At 38.4% G+C, this 23,213-nt stretch overlaps 1 protein-coding gene across 2 annotated transcripts in view; it reads left to right on the plus strand.

Moving 5' to 3' along the window:
* Positions 1 to 23,213, plus strand: part of WAC (WW domain containing adaptor with coiled-coil) — a 59,349-nt gene that overhangs the window by 13,496 nt on the left and 22,640 nt on the right. Inside the window, exons 2-6 of one of the 2 annotated variants that reach the window (XM_010151383.1) lie at positions 9,219 to 9,325; positions 10,100 to 10,215; positions 10,665 to 10,777; positions 12,226 to 12,534; positions 22,636 to 22,881. In XM_010151383.1, coding sequence (XP_010149685.1) covers positions 9,219 to 9,325; positions 10,100 to 10,215; positions 10,665 to 10,777; positions 12,226 to 12,534; positions 22,636 to 22,881 — 891 coding nt within the window. The remainder of the gene's footprint in view (positions 1 to 9,218; positions 9,326 to 10,099; positions 10,216 to 10,664; positions 10,778 to 12,225; positions 12,535 to 22,635; positions 22,882 to 23,213) is intronic. The other variant, XM_010151384.1, reaches the window with a different exon arrangement.

The raw sequence follows: 23,213 nt of genomic DNA on the forward strand, positions 1-23,213 counted from the left end.
CCCCCCCTGAGCCCTGGGCCAGCATTCCTTTTTCTTAATGAAGAACTTCTGTGTGGCAAAAATTTGACTTTTTTTCCCCCCAGAATGTTGTTAGCATCTCTTCTTTTCAAAACCAATTCCCAGTTAAAGATTAAATAAGCATAAAATTAAAATTCTTACACTCATTGCGTATCTATACTGTAATAAGTGTGTGTGTGGTATAGCATGTCTTGAGCTTAGTTTGTCTAAGCTTGATCATTTCACAAGTTATCCTGTAGAAGTTTATTGAGTTATTGCTACTTCTAATACTAAATACTTTCAAGTTAGCTTGCTGATTTGTGATGAGTTACTAAAAATTTCATGGACGCTGCTTAGTCTTAGTAGAGAAGCAAAGTTCTCTTCAACTGGCAAATATTAATAGCACTTGAGCAGTGATCTTGTATTGAAGTGGAGTTTGGTTCTTTTCAGATATGGTTATTAAGTAACTGGAGGACGAATAAGGCTTTCTTGTGATAGCCTACAAAATAAAAGTAGGATAGAACTGAATGAGACAAAATTTTGCATGCCTTTGGATGGGAGTCAAATAGGATGTATCTTGAGAGTACGAATCTGAGATAATGTGACTTATAGTTAAGATTTTTAAGACCTTTAAGAAGGGAGATATACAGTGTCTTTTGTTCTTACCTTTTTTAATGTGGTTAGGCACTGATTCTGCCACAGACCTTTTATTAGGCATGTGTAGTAGTTGTGTCTGTGACTAACTTTTTTTTCAGGATTGTGGTAGTGTGTTGTAATAAAGACTCCTTTTCTCATCGTTCTACACCATATACTTGTGGAGTTGTGGATTCTGAATGGGGCAAGCTCAGCTGAAATGAAGGAAACTTTTAAGATGGGATTAAGTTTGCAAGCATTTGTCACTGCATGGCGCTACCTGTGTTCAGCAAAAGCTGCAACTTCCTCTTCCTTGTTTTAAACTAAGTAATGGGAATTTTACCTGCAAGTCAATTTGTGAGTAATACTGCATTCACAGAACCTTCTGCTGTGAATCCCCAAGAAGCTATCCCCAAAACATTGAAAGAAAATTGAGGGTTGCTAAACAACATGGCCTCGTTCTTCTTTAATCTTATTTTTGCTCAGAGGATTTTGTCAGGGAGATTAAGTTGTCATACCTTGCTTAATTGGTTGGAGCTTATGAGTGGGAGTACTGATTTGGTGCTGTTGATACATGGAAGATGGAGGAGTACTGCAGAGCTCTGTTCTGGCCACTGCTTTTGGATGTTTTTCTCCTTTGTAAGCAGAAATTTTTTTGCATGACCCCTGACTTGATTCAAACCTCTGTCAGTGAGGACCAGTTTATTGTGTATCAGTCGTTGGTAGTATTACTGTGCTGTTTGTAGTCTTCCAACAGTGGGATGCCCAGTTTTCTGAAGGTGTCTGCACTTAAGCAATTTTCAACTTAAATCGCTGAGGTGTATGTTGTTAAACATCGGCTTTTCTTCCTATGTGTTTGGTTTATGTTCTTTGGGAAGCTTCCTGAATGTTAAAAAGAACTGTGACTGCCTCCCCTCTCCTCCACAACCTTAAGGGATTTAGTTATCCAGCTTTTGTAACCCTTAAGCTTAATTTTCAGAAATCATTTGAGCATCTGCATATTGGCAATTTAAAAATACTTCAGATGACTAATTTTTTTTAAATGTCTTGTTCTCTATTTTTCTTGTAAAATCGGAATTATCTACCGACATTTATTGTGTATTGGTGGTTACAGATATAGAGATTCAGGGGATCTGACAGAAGCAAAATGGGTTTTTGTGACGTGCACTGAATACACTCTGCATGCTGTTTTCTGTTAAAGTGAACGGTTTTCCATCTCTGTGGCAACTGCTTATTATCAGATACTCAGCCATAGTTAGTTTCTACTTATTACCCAGTTTAGAAACCGTAATGTACTTTATTTGACATAACCTGAAATCCTGTTCACAGCTTTCTTCGTGTATTTATGTAGTGGTGTTGGTAATCTTTTGAGGAGCAAGTAGGCCAGTCTGAGGCACAGACCCGTGGCAGACAGTCTTCTGCTTACTCAGAGGTGATGAGGGTTGTGGCAGTATTGTTGCCTGAGGAAGAACAGTGCATCCTTGCGGTGCTGTTAGATTTCCCTTGCTGAGCTTGGCATCTCGTAGTACTGTATTGCAGTATGTTCACAGGAGGGCTGTTTGCTTGGGTTTTGTGATGTGTTGCTGGGGAGGGCTTGAAAGAGGGAAATTCAGCCTATTGCCCATATGCTCCATGCTAGAGTTAAGGTAACATCATTATTAGTTCATGGTAGGGACTCTTGCTGTCAGTTCAACACTTCTCATTTTGTATGTTGGAATAATGACAAAGTCCCTTTCTGTGTGAAACTCTTAGGTGAGGACAGGAGAATCTCTCTTGTACACTCCCCTACACTGTATCAGAGATGTAAATGTTTTCTGAGCTACAGTCAAGAATGAAAGCATTGTTTGGCTTTATTCTCAACTACTTCTAGTTTCTTTTAGAGGAATGTCCCAGTCTACTTCATACAAATGTGATAAGATTAACGAGTGTTGGAAGATTCAAAATACTTCGAGATGGACTGTCATCGGTGATGATGTAGCAGTGCATATGCTGGTTTTAGTTGGGACAGAGTTAATTTTCCTCACAGTAGCTGGTATGAGGCTGTTTTGGATTTGTGCTGAGAATAATACTGATAACACACTACTAGTTTTAGTTGTTGCTAAGGAATGTTTATATCAAGTCAAGGCCTTTTTCAGTTTCTGATACTCCATCTGTGTTCCCAGCTTCTTCTCTCCAAGAAGCTGGGAGGGGACACAGCGCAGATAGCTGCCCCAAACTGACCAAAGGGACATTTCATGCCATCAAATGTCATGCTTGGGGTGGAATTTGGGGGAGTTGGCCAGGAGGTGAATTGCAGCTCTGAGCTGGTTGAGTGCCAGTTGGCCAGTGGTCAGCTGTTGTATATTTTTGTTTTACCTTTTTCCCTTTTTTATTACATTTTATCATTATTGTTAGTAGCAGTATTTTCATTATGTATTAGTATCATTATTTTATTTCACTTACTTTAAGGTATTAAACTACTGTTACCTCAACCCACAAGTTCTCTTACCTCCAATTCTCTCCCTCATTCTACTGGAGAGCGAGCAGCTGTGTGGTACTTGGTTGCTTACTGGTGCTAAACCACAACAGATGATGGGCTAGAGAGTTAGGAGTATGACTTTGTATTGCTGAAGTTCATGGTACTTTTTCGTATTTTCCATGGGTAAAATTGCTTAAGCTGCTGTCAGATTGTTTGATCTCAAATGAAGTAGGTACCCTAGAAATGTTGAGCATGTTGCTAGCATTTATTTTTTTTTTTTTTATTCTTAGGTGACCTGAACCCAAGGGAAGAAATAACAAATTCTTCAGATTTACATTTGCTGTCCACCTATAGTTCTTGATTTTCCGTGAAATCAACTCGTAGATTTCAGTTTGCTTAAAAATATTTACTTTAGAACCTTTGGGTCTTTTTGAGGTGTTCTTACTAGAAAGGTTTAGAAGCTGCTTGGACGTTGCCTTAATTTAAGTGAAACAGGCAAATTGAGGTGTCATTTTCTTACTACCATTTTAGAAGAAGCATTTTATTATGCTTCTTTATTAAAACTGTATGCTTACGTTATCATTTTTATCCCTTACTGGTCATTTGTCCCATTCTATTTATGTACTTCATTGGTCTGTTTATACCAACATTTTGGGCTAATTTCCATGAAATTTTCTGTGAATGGTAACTTGGAGAAAGAGATGAAAACTTCTTCACATTGGGGTGATTATCCAGTGAATCAAACATTACAAAACAGCACGGACTTTGCTGTCCCGGGTAGGAGAGGAGGGCAGGAGAGGAAATGAGGCTTTGTAAGCTCATTTGCTCATAGAGCTACTTGTTGACTGGTAGGTGGGGAGGACTGGAACACTGCTGGGTGGGGAGGGCATTAAGAGCTACTTGTTGACTGGTAGAAAACACTGCTGGGTGGGGAGGGCATTAACGGGTATGTAATTGGGCACTACAGTGCTCAGGCTAGATGTTCTTTCTTTTGGCAGAGCCCTGTGCATTCAACTTAGCATGTTAGGAATTTCTGGAATATGTTACTGCACAGTTGGTGTATTCTCTGAGGCCATTGCTCTGCTAGAAAAATTGCACATTTATGCCTTTAGTTGCCTGCAGAAGGCAGCCATATTTTATTTTGGTACAGCAGGCCACATAAAAATGCAGTGAAGAAAAAGTGGGTTTTGTCTTCCTGCTTTTACATGTGGCAAATAAAAATGGCCATGAGAGGCTGTTCGGTTATTGCTGAGATGTTGGGTATTGTGTTCCTATTGTGTTACTTGTTTTCCTCCCATATGCAGAACTTGAGAAAGTGTTCTGCACAAAGATGTCAGTTGAAATACACTTCAGACAATTTAGGCTTATACTAGATAAGTTTCTATCATTTTCACTGTTTGAACAAGTCTTAATTAATTATCCCCATAAAATATCACTAGCATGAACTATCTTCCTTTTAAGTTTTCTCTTTTAACAAATAGTGCCTTTCAGTTGGGCAGTGTTTGTTCTGCTGAGGAAGTTCAAGGTCTAATATTGCCTCTAGCTTAATGAATTTGATTGCATATTGGCGAAGAGGTGGAACATGGAGTCACAGAACAGTATGCATGGAGTTGAAACAAGTGGAAAGAGCTTCCTTGCTTTTCTGCTACCCGCTGTTTCTTTCCATATGCCTAGTTTCTGGGCACAGAAAAGACGACTCTCCTAGAGCCTTTTCTGAATCCCTGTTCTCTCTGGAGGAAGTGAAGGGGGAGGACTACCTCTGAGTTGCAGATACAGCACTCATTATTGCTGGGGAGCATTTGTGGTGCTTCCTGCCCAGCTGGTGAGCACTTGTTAACTTTTCTTTGTACTATCTGCAATGACACTTTTTGTTATGGACAAAAGGAGAGTTAAGATATTAACAAAGTATTTGACTGAAAAGGAAGCATAAATGCGCTGTTTGTTGTATGGTGCAACACTGTGCTATTGCAACTACTGTAATTTTACTGCTTGTGCCTGGCTGAAGTCTTGTGTGTGCGTGTGGAGGGTTGTATACTTGTTTGCTGTCTAATTTCTTAGTGTACGTTTTGTGAAGAGGATGAAAAATAGGATAAAAAAGGGTTTTTTACTGTTTGATCTGGGTTGTAGATTATCTTTTGAAGATAACTAATGTGTCTCAGTGTTCCGATTTGTGCATTTCAGTTGGAGATTTTGTGTTTATGATACCGTATAATGTTCTGAGCTTAAGAGTTGTAATTAAGCTAAGACACTTGGATGCCAGGGGACAGTATGGAATGCACAGTGATGTATTTGTTTCTTCTAATCAAGCAGCAAGAAAATTTAGCTGTTTACAAATGGATGCTGTAGTTGCTAGTATAGGTGTATAGGTTTTGGAAAGGAAGGAGTGGAAGGCAGCAGGGGAGAAGGGAGAGAAATCAGTGGCTTTATTAGAGCAATCTGATCCTTAGCTAACTCAGCATTTCAACTTTTCTTAATTTCACAGAGTTTTAGTGGTGTTAACGGAGACATTAATTAAATATAATAATTGGTAGAGAAAGTTGACTATGTTGCAAACTGGAATATTCTTATTTAACCCTATGTTATATCTGCTTTACGAGTCCAGCGTAGTGTCGAAGCCTCATTTCAGTTCAAACTGTCTTGGATTCATCAGTTTGGAAACTGCTTACAAAAATGTTAGTGAGTACTTAGCGTGGCAGAATCTCAAATCTGTTGTAGGCATTGAGTCACAGCCTGTTTTTGGTTTTTTTTTTTTTTTTTAATTAGTTCCCAGAACCGTGCTTTTTGTGTGCTTTCTGCTGATTTTCATGCATTAGTGAGGAAGGTGTGATTTTGTTGGAAAGACTTGAAGATCATGGTGATAATTTAACCTTGGCTCTGACCTGCCCTGTGATCACTAGAGAGAGTTTTGGTGGAGGCCTGCTCAGACAGTTGCACCACTACAGTTTTATATAACTAGTGCTGATGCCCTTCTTGGCCATCTTCCAGTTAGGAATAGCTCTTGCCAGATTTAACTGCTTCCAAAATCATGATTAAGCTGAGGAAAGTCACAGTGATGGTGCAGTAAACGTTTCCATGGGGAGTTCTGTAACTGAAACGGAGGATTTATAGCACAATATGAATTTCTCTATGGTGCATCAAAGATGTGTATTTACAATTATTAAATCTTAAGGTATGCTAATAAGCATTTTAAAAACAAGTCTCTTGAAGAAAGTGAGACTAGTAAGGAAGGCCTAAATGCAAGAGGAAAGAGTGAGAAGTGCTGTAAGGGAACGTCTTGAGTCTGCTGTCTACCTTATCAGGCCTGTTTCTGGCATATGGACTAATCTTAGTGACCCTGTTCTCATCATCTGCTTTGCCAGACATGCAGCTGGGAGACACAGAGCTCATGGCAAGTCACAGCCACCTTAAAACAGCTTGGGTTAGGCTTTGCTAATGGTGAAAGCTAGCCTATGAGTAAGTGGAACCCTGCTTCTTTTTAGAGGTGAACCTCCACTTGTGGTTTGCTCTCTGCATACTGTTTTAATTTGGTGGCCGTTTAAAGATCTTGAGCATCTCTCCCTGGCAACCTGAGCTGGCATTCCCTGCTTGCCTGGGTTGTCAGAATTCCTAGGTGACCGCTATGCGGGTACGTACCTTTTTATACTGAGGCAGCAAGGTTTTAGTATGTGCTTAATTTGGTGGTATGGTTTTGGTGTTTACATATGATCTTTAAGCCCTGAATTTGTATGAAGTGCCTGAGACACTTGCTGTCCAGACCGTCAGCTGTTTTGATCTTGGAAGCTTCCCAACAGCAAATACCAGTTTGGCAGCCCTTTCGTATGCACATTCCCTTAAAGTTCAGGTACCAATCCAAATGTAATGCGGTATTATGCATAAAATAAAATGGGAGTACGGGGCAAATCTGCACCTGTAACTACACTGTGTAATTGTCTTAGACACCATTGGGTATATAGTTGTGGTTGGCCCTTGTAAGCCAGGGCAGTCGGTATTGCTGGAGCTGCCATGATCTGTTTTTTTGCAGCTGAGGCCAGCTCAGGTAGGGTAGATCCCTGATTGAGGGCAAGCCCATGGATGTGCAGCCTGGCGGTTTTGCTAGGAGGCCTGCAGCTCCGCACAGAGAGGTCCAGGGGCTCCTGAAGGAACTGCCGCGCGGTAGGTGTTTCTGCTATCGGGGCCAGCTCTAGGTGGGTGTGACTGCTGCAGCTGCTCTGATAGTTGCTCTGAGATGCTTTGTGACTCAGTACTGGGGCTGGGAACCAGGGCGGCAGGGAGCAGTGTGAAATGGTGGGGGGATGCTGCTGAGCTGTTAGGCTACGTGGGGGCTGAAAGTCTGCTCAGTGATTGTGTGGGGTGTGTTTATGGGTTGGATAGAGTTGGCATTAAAGGACTTACTGATTTAATATGTATGTTGTTGGCTCTTACTCATGTTTGGAAAACTGTGTGTTAGATTACATTCGCTGTGGCAGTGTATTAAGACCTCTACAACATTTAAAAATCTCAAACTACATCTTGAGTACGCTGAACAAAGTGTAGTGTTACTGCATCATGGTATGGGATTACAGTAAATTAACTACATGGGTGTTTTCTGAAGTTTGAAGTGACTAACATCACACTGTTGAGACAAGCCATCTGGTAAATTTTCATCTTGTTTTCACCTTTAAAAAGGGAGATGGTTTTACCTTATAGTAGAAATTAACTGTCTGCATTAAGCAACCCACAGAAATACATGAAGAAACTTTTAATGATTTTATCGCAGTAGAGTCTGGGAAGGGTACAGTAAATAAATAAAGACTATTAATGGAATGATTAATATGAAAATATTGAACAGCTGCCTCTCTCTGTAATCAGTGTATAAAAAAATAGACTGCTGGTGTGACTGAGAATTAGTGTCTTGTAATTATAATACATTTCTTGCATACATTTAGGGGAATTAAATGTGTCTGTTTTTATAAATGTATATTAACGTTTAAATTCTGGAATTTTCTAATGTATGTAACAGGTAAAGTCACATCATTCACTAGAAGCTCAGTGTTTTGTTTTTATTCATGTGCATCACAAGCATGTGAGGTTGTGAGTATTGCTTTGACAAGTTCTAAGTTACCCCCATGGTAAATCGTTCTACGTGTCTGAGCGTGCAGGATGCTTTTGGCGTAGGACTAACTGTCTTGCTTTTGGAAGGCTGTAGTTGAGGACAAGACTTTTTCCTTTATTTATTTATTTATTTCACAGAATGACATGATTTTAACCAGAATAGTGTAGGAAAAGGTTCAGAGCTATTGATGGTTCAGGTTACAATAACTCATGCAGAGTCATATGCAAGTCGGCCTTTGACCTTTGTAGGGTACTAAACAGATTAGTTTAATGGATGGCCTTGTTTAATTGTAATGTATGTGTTCAGGTGAACTGGTGACTTTAGCTTAGGCACCAATGTAGGTGTAAAAGGTGTTGAGAATTATCTCCCTTCTCATTTCCCAGCTGCTGTTCTGTGTTGAAGTGTTTTCACAGCAAGCACCTTGAGAAGCAGTTGTTAGGGAGGCCAGAAGCAGGTGGCGGTTTTGGAAATGCAGCTTTGGTATTCTACATGTCAGTACCTATACTGTGGAGACTGAGGTGCAGGAAAATTCATCTGTATGCATAAACAGAAGTAGTTACCTAGAACCAGTTACAAAGTAGTCTCAAAAGAGTTAAGAAACAGCATTGCTTCGATGAACTTAGAACCTGATTTTGTGTATCTAAGTATGTAGGCTGTTGCTAAACCTGTTTAAACTTTCTGACATAATGTGGAGAAGAAAATGTCTCTTAACTTGTGAATTGGCACGTTAGGACTCCTCCAACCATCAAAAAATAAAGAGGCTACTTGTTTGTTTGTGGTGGAATGAAGTTTGACAGTAAGACTGGTGAAGGGACATAATGCATTATTGTAACTAGGAAAGGAAATTGAGCTTTACACTGTGTGAAAGAGAAATACTCTTATAGTCCCCTGAAATACTTCTGCATCTGAACTATGCTGTGGTCCAGGCTGTGGACAACTTGCCTTCTCCCCTCTCCTTTCCCTTCCCCTTCCACCTCCTCAGAATGCAGATGGTTGATTTCTTTAAAATGCTGAACAGTCTTTCCTTTTTTCCTTTAGGGACCAGTTACTCTCCACAAGAAAATTCACATAACCACAGTGCTCTTCATAGTTCAAATTCACATTCTTCTAATCCCAGCAATAATCCAAGCAAAGCTTCTGATGCAGTGAGTATTTGTGATGGTATTCATCCCTGTGTCACCCCTGTTCATACACATGGTCTTCATCATTTTGTCTAGAACAGGCAGCTTGTACATTACCTGCTTCATTGAATTTTTCAGTGTCAGTCTTCATTTCATAAACACTGTGTAAACCCAAGCTGCAGGTGTTGTATGTTATAAAACTATTCTAATTGATAATCATTAGAGTTTTGAGGTACTTGTCTTGAATTTTAAAATTCTACATTTTTTAAATGAAGTAGATATAGAGGGAAATATTTTCCATGAACTTTGGTAAATCTAGAGAAGACAGTATGATTTTACGTACTTAAGATGCATTACTCATTGTGAATTTTAGTCGCTTTATTATCCAAGTTTTAGTAATTAGGGTGGTGGTTGTTAAAAATTGCACTGAAAACAGAATAAATAAATGTTTAAAGTATAAAAAATTTTTTATAATATAATAGTTTTTGAGGAATTTTTAACATGCAGAAAACTAATGTTAACAATATTTATTACTGTATCTCAGTAAAACATACTATTAGATTTTTGGTTTGGGGTTGCTAGGAATAAACCAGAAAAAACTATTGCAAAATGCAGCAGGAGCATGGTCATCATGTCTTTAAACTGTCAAAATGAAACAGGCAGTTAGAAATTATGTAAATGGAAAGCAGCAATAGGCATGCATGTGAGGATGCCAGGTAGTTTTTTAAATGGTGGAAGCTTTAAAATTTGTGTATTCAAACTCTCAATTAGTCTTTTGTCCAACACTGTGTTTCAAAGGCTTACGATTCTGCGGATGATTGGTCTGAACACATCAGCTCTTCGGGCAAAAAATACTATTACAACTGCCGAACAGAAGTTTCACAATGGGAAAAACCAAAAGAGTGGCTGGAAAGGTATATGTGTGTGTCTGTATTCTTTGTATAATGAACAAATGTTCTTAAGCTCATTTTAAGAGCAGTAGAGCTTACCTAACAGATTGCTGCTATAAAAGATTGTAGTCCAAGTCTGCATGGACCTTTACCATGACCTCTGTCAACTCTTTTATCCCTTGATGATCCAGAACAGGGCTGGGAAGTATGGTAGGTTTGGGGGTTTTTTTGGTGGGGAGGTGCTTTATTTTATTTGGTTTTGGGGTTTTTTTTGCAACGTTAGTGAGCTGAACTGGTATACTGGGGGCTTCGACAAGCAGGGTGTAAGGAAGCAGTGCCTGGAGTTTGCCTCCCTATCTACAGCAGCAATCTCTTACAATAGTTTAATGCATCTCATGTAACTTCACCCATGGAAAGTGTTATATTATTAGATGATGTAAGTTTTTACTTAACTTGTGTTTTCTTTTCTTCAGAGAGCAGAGACAAAAAGAAGCAAACAAAATGTCAGTTAACAGTTTTCCAAAAGATAGGGATTACAGAAGAGAGGTGATGCAGGCGACAGCTGCCAGTGGGTTTGCCAGTGGAAGTATGTGCTTTTTTTATAGTAGTATATTCTTGCCTTGTTTGCATTACTGTTCTCTTTTCCAAACTTAAAAAAATTCCTTTCCTTAGCTGTTTTTCTCACCTTTTTATATAAAAAGGCCAAAGCGGATAGCTTTGGGACAGCTGTCCCAAATGTTTCTTAAAATAACTTCAAGTCTTTTAATGCTTTTCACGGTACTCCTCCTTTTTGCAGCTTCTACTGCCTGATTTAATTATCTTTATAGGTAGTTAGTGAAACAATTTGCAGTTTGTGATATAGTTAGACTGTCATGATCATTGAGAACTGTCAGTGTCATATTGTGAACTTAGAAACAGAGACACAGAAGTCTCTTTTAAAACCTTTATTTCACATCTGAAAATAATAAGCTAATTTAATGGATTATGATATCATTGGCTTCAGTCATGTGTACATTATTGAAAGCACATATTTATCATGCCAGTACTCTTAGCAAAGCCTTTCCTGGACTATGAATTTCTGTTACTTGGATTTTATTTTTTTCCATGATACCTGACTTGGTCACATCTTTCTGGGATGTGGTTTTACTGTGAGATTCCTTCTGCATGCTGATGCAGTTCGGATGAATTTGTAGCATGGTTCTCAGGGTGGTTAAAGAGTAGAAGCCAAAGTGGTGATCTCCCCCTCTCCCCCCTCGCTTGGGACTTGGCGAGGCAGAGATATATAAAGGGATGGTTTTCTGCGTTTGCTGAAACATGCTGCATATGCTGAAACATACTGTGTGCTATAAAAAGATAGCAGAAATGCATATTGCAGTAACTGTTTGTTTTGTGACAGGTGAAAAATCTAGGAATCAATAAAAATAATTACTCTGTATTTACTTGGTGTGTTCCCTGTGTCGCATATTTCAAAGTCGATGGTTGCGTGACAAATGCAGATTAGTCACTCATTTCATATATAGTCGTCTTGGATTAATTCAGTGGAAAGTAAATTCTTTGTAGTAGTACTCAAATGACTTGAAGTGGAATTGTTTGAAGGCTGGAATTTGAAACTACTGAATTACACTCGATGTTCAGGATTTTCAGTGAACAAAAGAAAAATGGCACACATTAGCTCTTCATGCTAAACGTGAGATGGAAATAATAGATTTTGATTTAGATTTTTTTTTAGGAGACTTCAAATGTTAACTTGACTTGTAACACTTGTTATAAAGCAGCCTTTCATCAAAACATGGTGCTTAACCGGACTCTAAATCAAGCAAAGGTCTGAGAAAATGCATTTTGTCAGTGAGTAAAATTAAATTTTGCCTTTTTTTGTTGCCGATCTGCTTGAGGCTTTTTATAATCATAAGAAGTTCAATCAGCTCTAGTTGTTGATGTGCATCTTTATTAATCAAAGTCACCGCAATCTCATACAAGTTTCTAATTTAGTCTTTTTTTCTTATTGCAATGTTACCTGGGGAATCCTGGAAAAAGTGGAAGACAAGCATTCCAGTGACGCCAGTAGTATGCTCCCACAGAATATTTTATCTCAAACAAGCAGACACAATGACAGAGACTACAGACTGCCAAGAGCAGAGACTCACAGTAGTTCTACTCCAGTACAGCATCCCATCAAACCCGTGGTTCATCCAACTGCTACCCCAAGCACTGTTCCTCCTAGTCCATTTTCTCTACAATCTGATCACCAGCCAAAGAAATCCTTTGATGCTAATGGAGCATCTACTTTATCAAAACTGCCTACATCCACATCTTCCATCCCTGCACAGAAAACAGAGAGAAAAGGTATGTCTAATAAAATTCCTTCTGGTATCATCTTACAGTGATGCATTGCATTTACATTGCTTGTTCAAAGTATATTATTTCTAAAAATTAAGGATCTTTTTCCTATTGATTGTATGCGCTGAGAACCTGATTACTGTTTTGATGTGTTTATTTCCCCTTAATCTGTGTTGACGGTATCTTATGCATCTTTGAATTGGCACTGCAATATTTGCTGTTTACTGGCTTATTCTGCAAATTATAATTTCAAATGATAATTTGAAAGACTTATTTTAGCAGGACATATTTTAATTTTTGTCCTCCCTCATGTTGTTTTGGATCTTTGCCATTATTGGAGTTCTTAACGTAGATGTAGTTACACCATTTGAAAGTCATTTTGGACCATTATATTTTATGAACTGCTGTTACTGTTTGGAATGCCAGTAGCAAACTTTTCAATAAACACGAGTGTAATTCTTAGAGTTTACTATATATCTGTAACAGCTACTCTTCTGTTTTGATCTCTGTCTTGTGACATACTGGCTTTTCAGTTCTAAAGCTGCTGAAAGTTTGTATTTCTCTGTAATGCATACCAGAAACATTTCAGAGTCATCAAGCGAAGATCAGGACTTTACTGTGCGTTGTTTGTGACCCTTTGGAAGTCTGTATTTGAATTGGATTTAAGAGCTCAAGAAGATTATGAGGAATGCATGTTATTAGTGATAGCGTGATACTTAGGCATAGTAGAGTTCATAGCATAACATTGTGTAAGAAAATTCTATTTTGGGAGGGGAAAAGTAATTTTTTATAAACATGACTGGTTTTAATGTAAAATACTGCTTAATTAGCGTGACACAGAATTCTTTTTCAAAAGATGGCTTGTTGCCCTGTTGATACTTGCAAGTCTGTCTAGTTACAGAAGAATAGTGTAGTGCTAAAAAGATGACCCAAAGGACTTGGGACTGACATTGGCCTTACACTCTGTGTTTGCTTTCCTGCCTTCCCGTTTTCTTTATTGAAGAATTGCAGCTTTTACACAGAGATAAGTGCACTTGGCCATCCAAACAATACCTTGCATTGGCAAATACCACAGCATAAAAAACATGGTGCACGTAAAGAAAGCTTGTGTGGGTTTTTTTGAGGCTTTGTGCCAGTTTGCATGACCTGGTACGTGAATGTCGACTATGAACTACAGGGGAACAGATTTTCGGCAAGCCTTTTCCTATGCAGCACAGGAAAGCAAGAAGTAGGGTGTACTAGTTTATGTATGGCTCTTGTATTGAATACTGTGGTTGCCTGCTTTAGTTCAGCCTCTGTTTTGATTGCATTTTAATGCATTTTTTAAACACAGTGCAAAACATCCATGTCAGGTGCTCTCCCCTTCAGCGTAGCCTCTCTATTTTCATTGGTATCTACATACTTAAAGAAAACCCTTAATATTACTCAGTTCTGACCTGTACTTGATTCCTGTTTGGTGTGTGATCAGACTTCAAATTGGATATATTGTTTCCCTGCTTTACCGCATACCTTTGAGTTGCTTCCACTTAAATTGGGCAACTGAATGTTACTGCAGTTGGAGGAATTTCCCATTGTAACATCTGCTACACATGTGGACAGGGACTTCTAGTATTTCTTACGCAGGACATGAATTTGAGAACATACAGTTGGGTCTGAACAGTGAAAATGATTGCACAGAGCAGTCTTGACACTGTAAATCTTACTTTAGAACCCATGTGACCGTGGACGGTTCCGTATTAAATAATCATTTAATTTCTGTATTCCAGTGTAATATTTTTAAGTTTCTGTGGGTTAAATGGATAGATCCTCAGTAATAGTCTTGCCTTGTTGTTTAATGGCACTTCATTGTGAGCAAACATACTTCCTGAGCTTCAGACAGGGTGGATTACAGAATGTTAGTAAGTAAGTGGAGAATTAGGTGAATGTTGAGCTTCAAATACTTAAGAAAACTCACATTTTCTGGAATATGTTACTTGAAAATATCTATTCTTACAGAAACAAAAGAGTTCAGTGCAGCTTATACTATGATAAGAGATCATTCAAAGAGTATGTTCCATAGTATTACCTTTTTCTTTTTTTTTTTTTTGTGAATGTTGGACTTTTTTGATACGAAATGTGACCAATATACCTTCTGTATCATTTTATGTATTTAAATGTAAAAGAAGGGAGGAAGCAGTGCTGTACATTGGGATGTTTTTGGATAGTTTGCTTCTGTAACTCATTTTCCCAGAGATGACAGTGAATCTGTAGTGCTGTAGGTATGCAATTTTAAAAATCATTTGTTTATAGCTGTTACACAAACTGAAAAAATAAAATTGTCCTGAGACACTCCATTTAAACAATCTTCTAAAAGTATCTTTGTAAAATTGGGAAATAGTTTGAGGGGTTTATTTTTACACTGGTAAAGCAAACAGCCTTTGATATTTGTCTGTTCACTAGCTGTGCCATCCTTCTCTTGTTTTTTAAATAGAAGTAAAGCTATATTTTTGCTTATAGAAGTGGCTTGGTCCAAATGACTGAACAGTATGTGCAGTAGTCCTTGCGGGAAGGAGTTCTTCTTGTCACTGTGTTGCTGGCAGCCTTACGCCAGCATATATGTACCGCTGCGGTAATAGTTCTGTTCTTAGTGTGTATTTTTTTAATTCACTAATAGTTGTGAAAAACAAAACAAAAAAACCCCACAAAAATCAACAACACTTTTCAGCTCAATCTCTTTTGCTGCAGGGGTATGTTGTAGTCCCACAAGGAGATTGAATAAAATCCCTGGCTGAACTATAGCTCAGCTGTTAGCAGTAGTCCTCTGCCCTCAATGGCTGGCAGTAGTGGAGAGTTCCCGGGGAACTATTTGACCTCTACCCTTTGGTTTGAATGTTCCAGTCAGAATCTGCTGCTTCTGTTTGTGCTCACTGTGAGTGCTTTATGCAGGTAAAGTGTGGGGTTGCTTTTCCTACGTTTTGGCTGCTTTATCTGTAGGGCACAGCACATTTTCCTATTTCTAATTCAGTTACTGAATGAAATGTTGTATTGTCCATATCGTAACAGTGTGTCTGTCTGTAGGATGCTTCTCACACCTTTCCTCCAAGTCCCATCAGGCAGTACTTCTGTTTCTAGTGCAGCGATACTCACCTTTCTGACCAAGCTCGGCAGGCCGACCAGGGCAGTGCTGGCTTGGCTGTGACCCTGCTGCCGACGGGTTAAAGCAGTTGGTCAGCGGCAGCTGAGCTTCTCTCTCATCCTTTTCTCACCCCTGTGGTTTTCTTACTTGTAACACTTGCTAGGCTTTAGCAGTCGGTTATTAACATTGCTCCTGGTATTGTTGCATCGTCTGTGGCTGAGTGTTGCAGTTTTAAGTATATTGCTCAATTCATACAGTGGTTGGAAAAAAAAATTACACTAGCGAGGCTGTTAGGGGTTTCTTCCAGTACTTTAGACTTGTTTGCTGAGCATTGCTGTTATGTTTATTTTGGCAGCAGAGATAAAATAGGAAAATTTAGTTTTAAGACTGGAATAATCCAAATGAGAAAAATATGGATTTTATTATTATTTTATTTTAGATAATTTGAGAGCATCTGAAAACCCAGTTACCACAGTTTCATTTGGCCAAATGTATTTACAAAATGCATTGATTTTAAATATTTCTATATTTTGGTGTGGCTTAAGGTCCTTAGTAGGTCAAGACTGAACTATGTAAAAAAAGGTAAATGTGACTGACAGTGCTCAGAGAACAAACTTAATTATTGGGCTGTCCAGCAGCTTCAGGGTACTTCAGTACAGGTGAGTGTGTTGTGGTTCTTAATCAGCAGCAGCAAATGAAGCAGTTCAGTTAGCTCTTTGAGGTGGTAGTTGTTCAGTCAGTATAGCAGAGGTAAGTGAGGTTTATGAGGCAATAAGGCATTGAATTTCTGAAAATTTTGTTACGCAGTTTTCCTCCCAGGGAGCGTGCTGTGAAAGCAGACGTGCCTGACTTGCTGGCAGAGCCAAGAAGCAACTCGAGCTCACATAGGGATTGGTAATACTGTAGTGTTGAATCTGAAGGACTTCGAGTGCATTGGTTTTGTTTTAAATGGTATTAAAAAATTACATCAGTAGTAAAAGCTATTGGAACACTCAAAGGATCACACTGATAATTTGGGCATCAGTAGTGAGTAATTTCCATGTCATCAAAAAAAATAAATCTCTGAAATAAAGCAGCATTCCACATATGCAGCAGAAAAAGAGCAAGCTATGTATAGGAGTATTTTAAAGCTGTTCGTTGTATGGGGAGTACTAGTATGTTAGTTGTCAGGACTCTGAAGGAAGTTACTGCACAAAAAAAGGCATTTCTTCATTTTCTCCCTCCCCCCTCCCCAGTCTCACTTAACATGGCACACCAGGGGCAAGAAGGGAGTGAGCAAGTACTAGGAGCAGGGCTTCAGCAGCAGGTAGAATGGGGCAACTGAGGCACAACAGAGGTGAGGGAGTGTTGGTGTCAAGAGCTCTTAATTGAAACAGAGCAGCAGAACAGTCACAAGACTTCATTTTTCAGCCCCCTGCGTTAAACCTAGTCTGAATAGCTTTAACTGTAACATACTGGGCGAAGGATTGCCTTTCCAAATGGAATTCACTAGTGGATCAGCTGTTCGCTTAGGAGCAAAGGTTTTTGTCATGAGGAGCAGAGATTAGGTAAGAGCAAGATTCAGTAACTTTAATAACGGCCTCAAACTCTGAGAAGCAAAGTGTTTGCCTTCTTGCATCTAGGTCGTAGTTGAGGAATGTCACGGCATAACTGCTGAAAATTATCTGTGCTGGTTTTTCTGAAAGGATTGCTTGGCCTTGTTGTTAAAACATCCACACTGCTTGAAAATAGGCAGTGTAACGTTTCCATTCTGGACTTGACGTGGTGATTCTGGGGCAAGCAATACCCTCCAGTTTACTTCAGATACCGCCTTGTGAAACCTGCCTCAAAGACACGCACCTTTGTCGTACAGGCTCTTGGCACAGGGAATACTGCCCGCTAACTCAGGCTTCTCTCCTTTTTGTCCAAAAGATGTGATCGCAGGTCACACTCCAGCAGAGTAGGTTGTGAATAGACAGCTCTTTCCTCATCGTTGTGGTCTTTCAGAATTATTTTCATTATAAAAAGGTTTTTTTCCTGTTCCATTTTAATATAAAACCAGTTGGTTGTTCTTCACATTAAGTTAATCTCCACATCTGGTTGGTTTTGTTTGCCACTTGATTGCTTTGTTTTCCTTTGCTTTTTTTGGATGGCTTTATTTCACGTGCCTTTTTTTTTTTTTTCCATATGATTGAAGTTGATGGTCCAGAAAGTTGTTTAGTTATATACTGCAGTTCTCCATGTAGGCTGCATCTGATCAGCTTTTTACATGATTGTCAGAAAATATACTGGATTTTCATATTGTCATAAGTGAATGGATTTTTTTCAAGACATTTTCTTAAAAGCTCCAGAAGTTAAAACGTTAATGCTTTACGTTTAAACGTCTAGCTTATCACAGAAAAATTGGTGCAAAGTCATATTTTTAAAATCACAAAAAATTATTTAAAACATCTGATTCTTTAATTTATTCAGAAGAAGAGCTATACCATATAAATTTTAATTAACAGAACTTTTAGCATTTCAAAAGATGGCAGCAGGGTATGGTCTGCTTTTGGTTTTAACTATTTATTTATTTATTAATCTGTTTTAAAAGTTTTCTGTGGGACTTTCATGATAATAGCTGAAAATTTATGTGAGGTTGAAGTCGTTTGCATAGCATTTGTGTGGAAATAGTGTTGACACTGAGAGGGCTGCAGAGTTGCCCTGTCCAATAGCGGGCAACTTCAGTCATATTCTAGGACTTCTGCAGGCCTGGCAGCATAGTTCATCTCTTACGAATATTTTTTGTGCAAGACACAGACCAAATTGGCATTTTCTGTTTGAAAAATTTCAGTTGTAGGTTCAAGGTTAGTCTGATTGATGTATTAATGGTTCAGATTAGGTTTATGAATAACTGCTGTGTAATCAAAGGCCTTATTTTGCAATAATACTGTAGTTAGCTTGTTAGTGAACATGAAAATATGTTGACAAGCACTTTTTAAAAATCCTAGTAAATGTTTTAGAAACTAGGAAATAGTGTTTACTTTGAAACTTAGCTGTGTGGTAAAATATACAATGAAATAGACTCAAAGCAAATTGGAAAAGGGGAATTAGGGGGGGGGAAAGGAGGGAGAGAGAAGTTTCTGCTTCTGTTTGTGGAAAAAGCAAGGGAAATGCACACACCCCAGTGAGTGGTATCTGAGGATTTTTGTGCAACTAACATTTCATCTTGAGGAGTTTTGAGTGGCTGTGTTAACTTGCAAGTTTTGCCTTTTAAGTTATGTATAGCATCATAAACCAGTTTTAAACCTTTGTAATTATAAATGAAGTGATATGTAAATGCTTAGATGCTTTGTTTTATCAGCTGTATTTCTTGGATTTATTTCTGTGAACTCAAGTGTCCAGTCTGGAAGACATGGAGTAAGATAGGTTGGCTTAAATTAAGGTAATGAAAGTTGTGATTATACAGAACTAATCTGTACTTTATATTTATTAGCACATTTATTCTCGTCACAAAGGAGTTTCCCTTTGCAGAGAAGAAAATAGACATTCAGGCTACTTAATAAAACCAAGAAATATTTGTATTGCCACAAATATTTTTTTATAGTTCTCTTTTGGCAGAAACAGGCTTATACCCTTTATTTCACAATGAATAACTTAAATCACTTAAATTGTGAAGTGCAGTGATGTTCTGATCATTCGTTGTACTCTGCATCCTCTGTGATGTTCAGTAATAGTTACAGCACAATGTACGTGTATATAGTCAGTCATGACCACAGAGATGCACTCTTCCCTCTTGGTTTTCTGATGTTACCATCTAAGAAAATGGGAATGTTAATGTTAGACACCATCCTTTTTTCACATTACTTTCTCTGGGTGGCTTATCTGGGTGATAAATGTCTTTCATGGGTATATTTTACCACATACCTAAAATGCCAGCAATAATTCAGCTACAGAATAGTGTCTCCATATTGCCTGAAAGAATTACCTGGACTCAGTTGTTTTGATGTAATTCAGTTTGCATTTTTATAGCAGAGAGGCTCACCCAAACTAAAGTACTTCTACAGACCTCTTGGAATTCAATGGTTTTGTATGACATATTTTGACTCCTTTTATTCAAGAAATGAATAAGTACACAGAACTGGTCTTAAGGTTTGCCTTCACTGCATTGTTAGCTCAAGTTGTCTTTGATTCAGTTTATTTTGTGTTTCAAAATTGCAGCATGGGTGAAAAATACTTCCAGCTGTGGAAGTGGTGTGGTTTGAAGCTCAGGTATTGCTTATGTGAATTAATGACATAGTAGTGAGTTGTTTCTTTGCTTAAAGTAATTCAACTGTGAAGAAAAGCTTAACTACATTAAAGATGTTTTGAAATAGTTGCTTAATGTCTGTTTCCGGTTTGTTTGTTTGTTTTTAAATTAGAGTGTTCTGTTGGTTTTTGGGTGTTTGGTGTTTTTTGGTAAGGTTCTCAAAACTGTAGGGTAGGAGACTTGGAAGTACTAACATGCCCCGTTGTGCTTAATTACCTTGCTTTTGTCTGCCAGTGCATCTTGTCCTTATGACTATGACAGATCCAAGTTCACTTTGAACTTGACATGTTTTTGTTTAGTATGGTAAGGTTCCTGTTTGCTTGATGTGTTTTGACTTGCAGTTGTCTTAATAAGTTTACTTTGAACACGGTAACTTAGGATTTTGTATGTAATACTTCTATAACAGAGACTTTTACTAATGACCTACTGGTTTTGGGGGGTGGGGGCTAATACCCAGTCAACTGACCTAGTCACCTGTTACTGAAAACAGTATACAAATTTTCTAACTGCTTTTTTCCCCCTCTTCAGTCTTTGTAACGCTTCTTGTCCCCTTAAGTTGTTCTTACGGAAGCTCCTGACCGAATGCCCAGCTCCCTTTGCAGACACATTGAAAGCCAACCAACCCCTTGTCCTGAGGAGCTTGTGACTACTTAAGGCCGCGTCTTTTTTAGAAGTTTGCCTGAAACATCCGAATGTGTCTGTGTGCTCTGGCTGTTGCATCCTTGCAAGCTGTCAAAGTTGGATTCTTCGGCTTTTTTTTTTTTTTTTTTTTTCCTTTTTCCTCCAGGTTTAGATTTGACAACTACTTGAGTGGAAAAGGTGGTGTTTTGGCATGTTTGGGACCTATTAAGAACTATTTCTGCTGGAGCTGCATGGAAGCAGAATTCCTCTTTCTTTTCATTGAGATTTCTTATTTCATTTGCTTTACGTATTGATACTCCCTTCAGACATTTTTTGGTTTTATATTTTTTAGGGTTCTTTCTCAAATTAGTCTCAAAAGTTGCAATTAAGACTGTCAGAAAACAAAAGCTGTTAGAAATATTGTAACATTTTATTCTTGTATAGTAAAACAAAACAAGACCTTTTCATTTTTCTTGTTTACTAAAAGTCAGCCTCTCCTTACCTTGACCATTTATCCAAAGAGAAAATACTGAACACACCTTTAGAGTAAAAGTTTCTCAGCCAGTTATTTTAGCTTTAATTTGTTTTTTTTGCTTGGGGTGTGGAATATCCAGGTTGACATTCTCTGCCCACTTTGAGGTGGGTTTAAAATCCAGATCTTCAGTATTATGGGCGAGCATCCTGGGTGAGATCTTGGATCCATATCCATCTTTCCACTCATCATCCAACCTGTTTGATGCTTTAGAGGCATTAGGTTTGACTGAATCTGGGGCAGAGGTCACTGATGGCTTTAATGGGGATGAGAGAAGGGGTAGCTAAAGTTGAAATATGGTCTTCTTAAAGTGGTCTTCTTAAAGGAAGGGTATTTGAAGTGACTGATGGTACACCTGTAGTAAGTGGTGATACTTTTTGGTGTAGAAATTTGTCATAGTGCTGGAATGGAGGAGGAAGTTTCATGTTAACTGGAAGTCAAATTTAAAATTAACACATTAATGATAATAAATTTCATACAGTATAATTGGATTTAAGTACTAAGCATTTCTGTGGATAGTAAGTTGGTATTTGCTAAAATAAGATTAATGAAATAAAGGATATTCACACAGATTTCACAGAGTGGCAGGGGTTGGAAGGGACCTCTAGAGACCATCTAGTCCAACCACCTCTAGAGACCATCTAGTCCTGCCAGAGCAGGATCACCCAGAGTAGATCGCACAGGAACAAGTCCAGGCGGCTTTTGAAAGTCTCCAGGGAAGGAGACTCCACCACCTCTCTGGGCAGCCTGTTCCCGTGCTCTGTCACACTCACAGTGAAGAAGGGTTTCTTCATGTTCAGGTTGAACCTGCTGTTTTCCAGTTTATGGCCATTGCCCCTGTCACTGGACACCACTGAGAAGAGCCTGGCCCCATCCTCCTGACACTCACCCTTTAGATATTTATATAGGTCTTCATACTTCAGGAGAAGCTGACAAGTTTGAAATGAATTATGGGCAGATAAATTTTAGATGTTTTTCCACTCCATTGTGGGGATGTTAATAGCTCTTGTTTTAAAATTCTAGTACAGCTCATTATCCTGTCTGTGAATCCTGAGCAATGTATCTGGATTGTGTATGATATACTTGGACTTTATTTTCTAGCTTCTTGTAGCCTGGTCTCTGAATAAAGGGAGCACAGCTCATACCTTCCCTGCAGATTTGACATACTAGCCTATCTGTAAAATGGACTATAAGGTTTTTGTTCATAACATATTTTCTAAAGAAAGGTTGGAATCATGAGTGAAAACATAGAATATGAGCATATGCACAGTAAAAGAAGAAATAACTGAGGAATTTTTGACCCACGTTTGGCCTAAAAATTAGAGGACAAAAAATTCCCATGTGTAATAGTGACAGCTTCCAGTCCAATATCTTGAAGGGGAAAAATTTTGTGTATTTGTTCCTAATAAGTATTAGACTAGCATAAATAACACTAGATAACAAATATCTTCCATTTTTATTGTGGTGGGTTTTTTTCTTATAGTTATCTGAATTTAAGATGAATATTGTGCTAGTGAGAAGTTTTCAGGTTATATTGGGGAAAATGAAAACTACTGTCTGTCTTCTGTTCAGAGTCTGCATCTGTGGACAAGTCTGTATCCCATTCTTGCACAACTCCTTCTACATCTTCTGCTTCTGGACTGAATCCAACTTCTGCGCCTGCTTCATCTGCTCCTACAGTTCCTGTCTCACCTGTCCCACAATCACCGATTCCTCCGTTACTTCAGGACCCAAATCTCCTTCGACAGCTGCTGCCTGCTCTGCAAGCCACCTTGCAGCTTAATAATTCTAGCGTAGATATATCCAAAATTAACGAAGGTAAGGATTTTTTAAAGCTGATGTAATCTCTTATTACACATACCGGTATATTATTGGGTACAAGCTGTAGTAAATGCAAGCTGTACTTTAAAGGGAAAGTACATAAATGAACCCCTAAATAAGGCAGGGATAGTTTTTGTTTGGATGTTTTTTTTCCTGTTTAAACCTTTTTAAATTAGCCAAGTAACTTTAAGGTCATTAAGCGAATAAATGCTGTTGTATGTGAGCAGTCTAATTGAGAATGGTGACTTAATCGCTGTATCAGCATTCATCTGTTGCACAAAATCTAGCTAGAGCTTTTTGCTCTTTTGTTTCGTGTTCTTTGTTTTCTG

The sequence above is a fragment of the Eurypyga helias genome, unplaced genomic scaffold, assembly GCF_000690775.1.
Source record: "Eurypyga helias isolate BGI_N326 unplaced genomic scaffold, ASM69077v1 scaffold9385, whole genome shotgun sequence".
NCBI classification, from domain to species: domain Eukaryota; kingdom Metazoa; phylum Chordata; class Aves; order Eurypygiformes; family Eurypygidae; genus Eurypyga; species Eurypyga helias.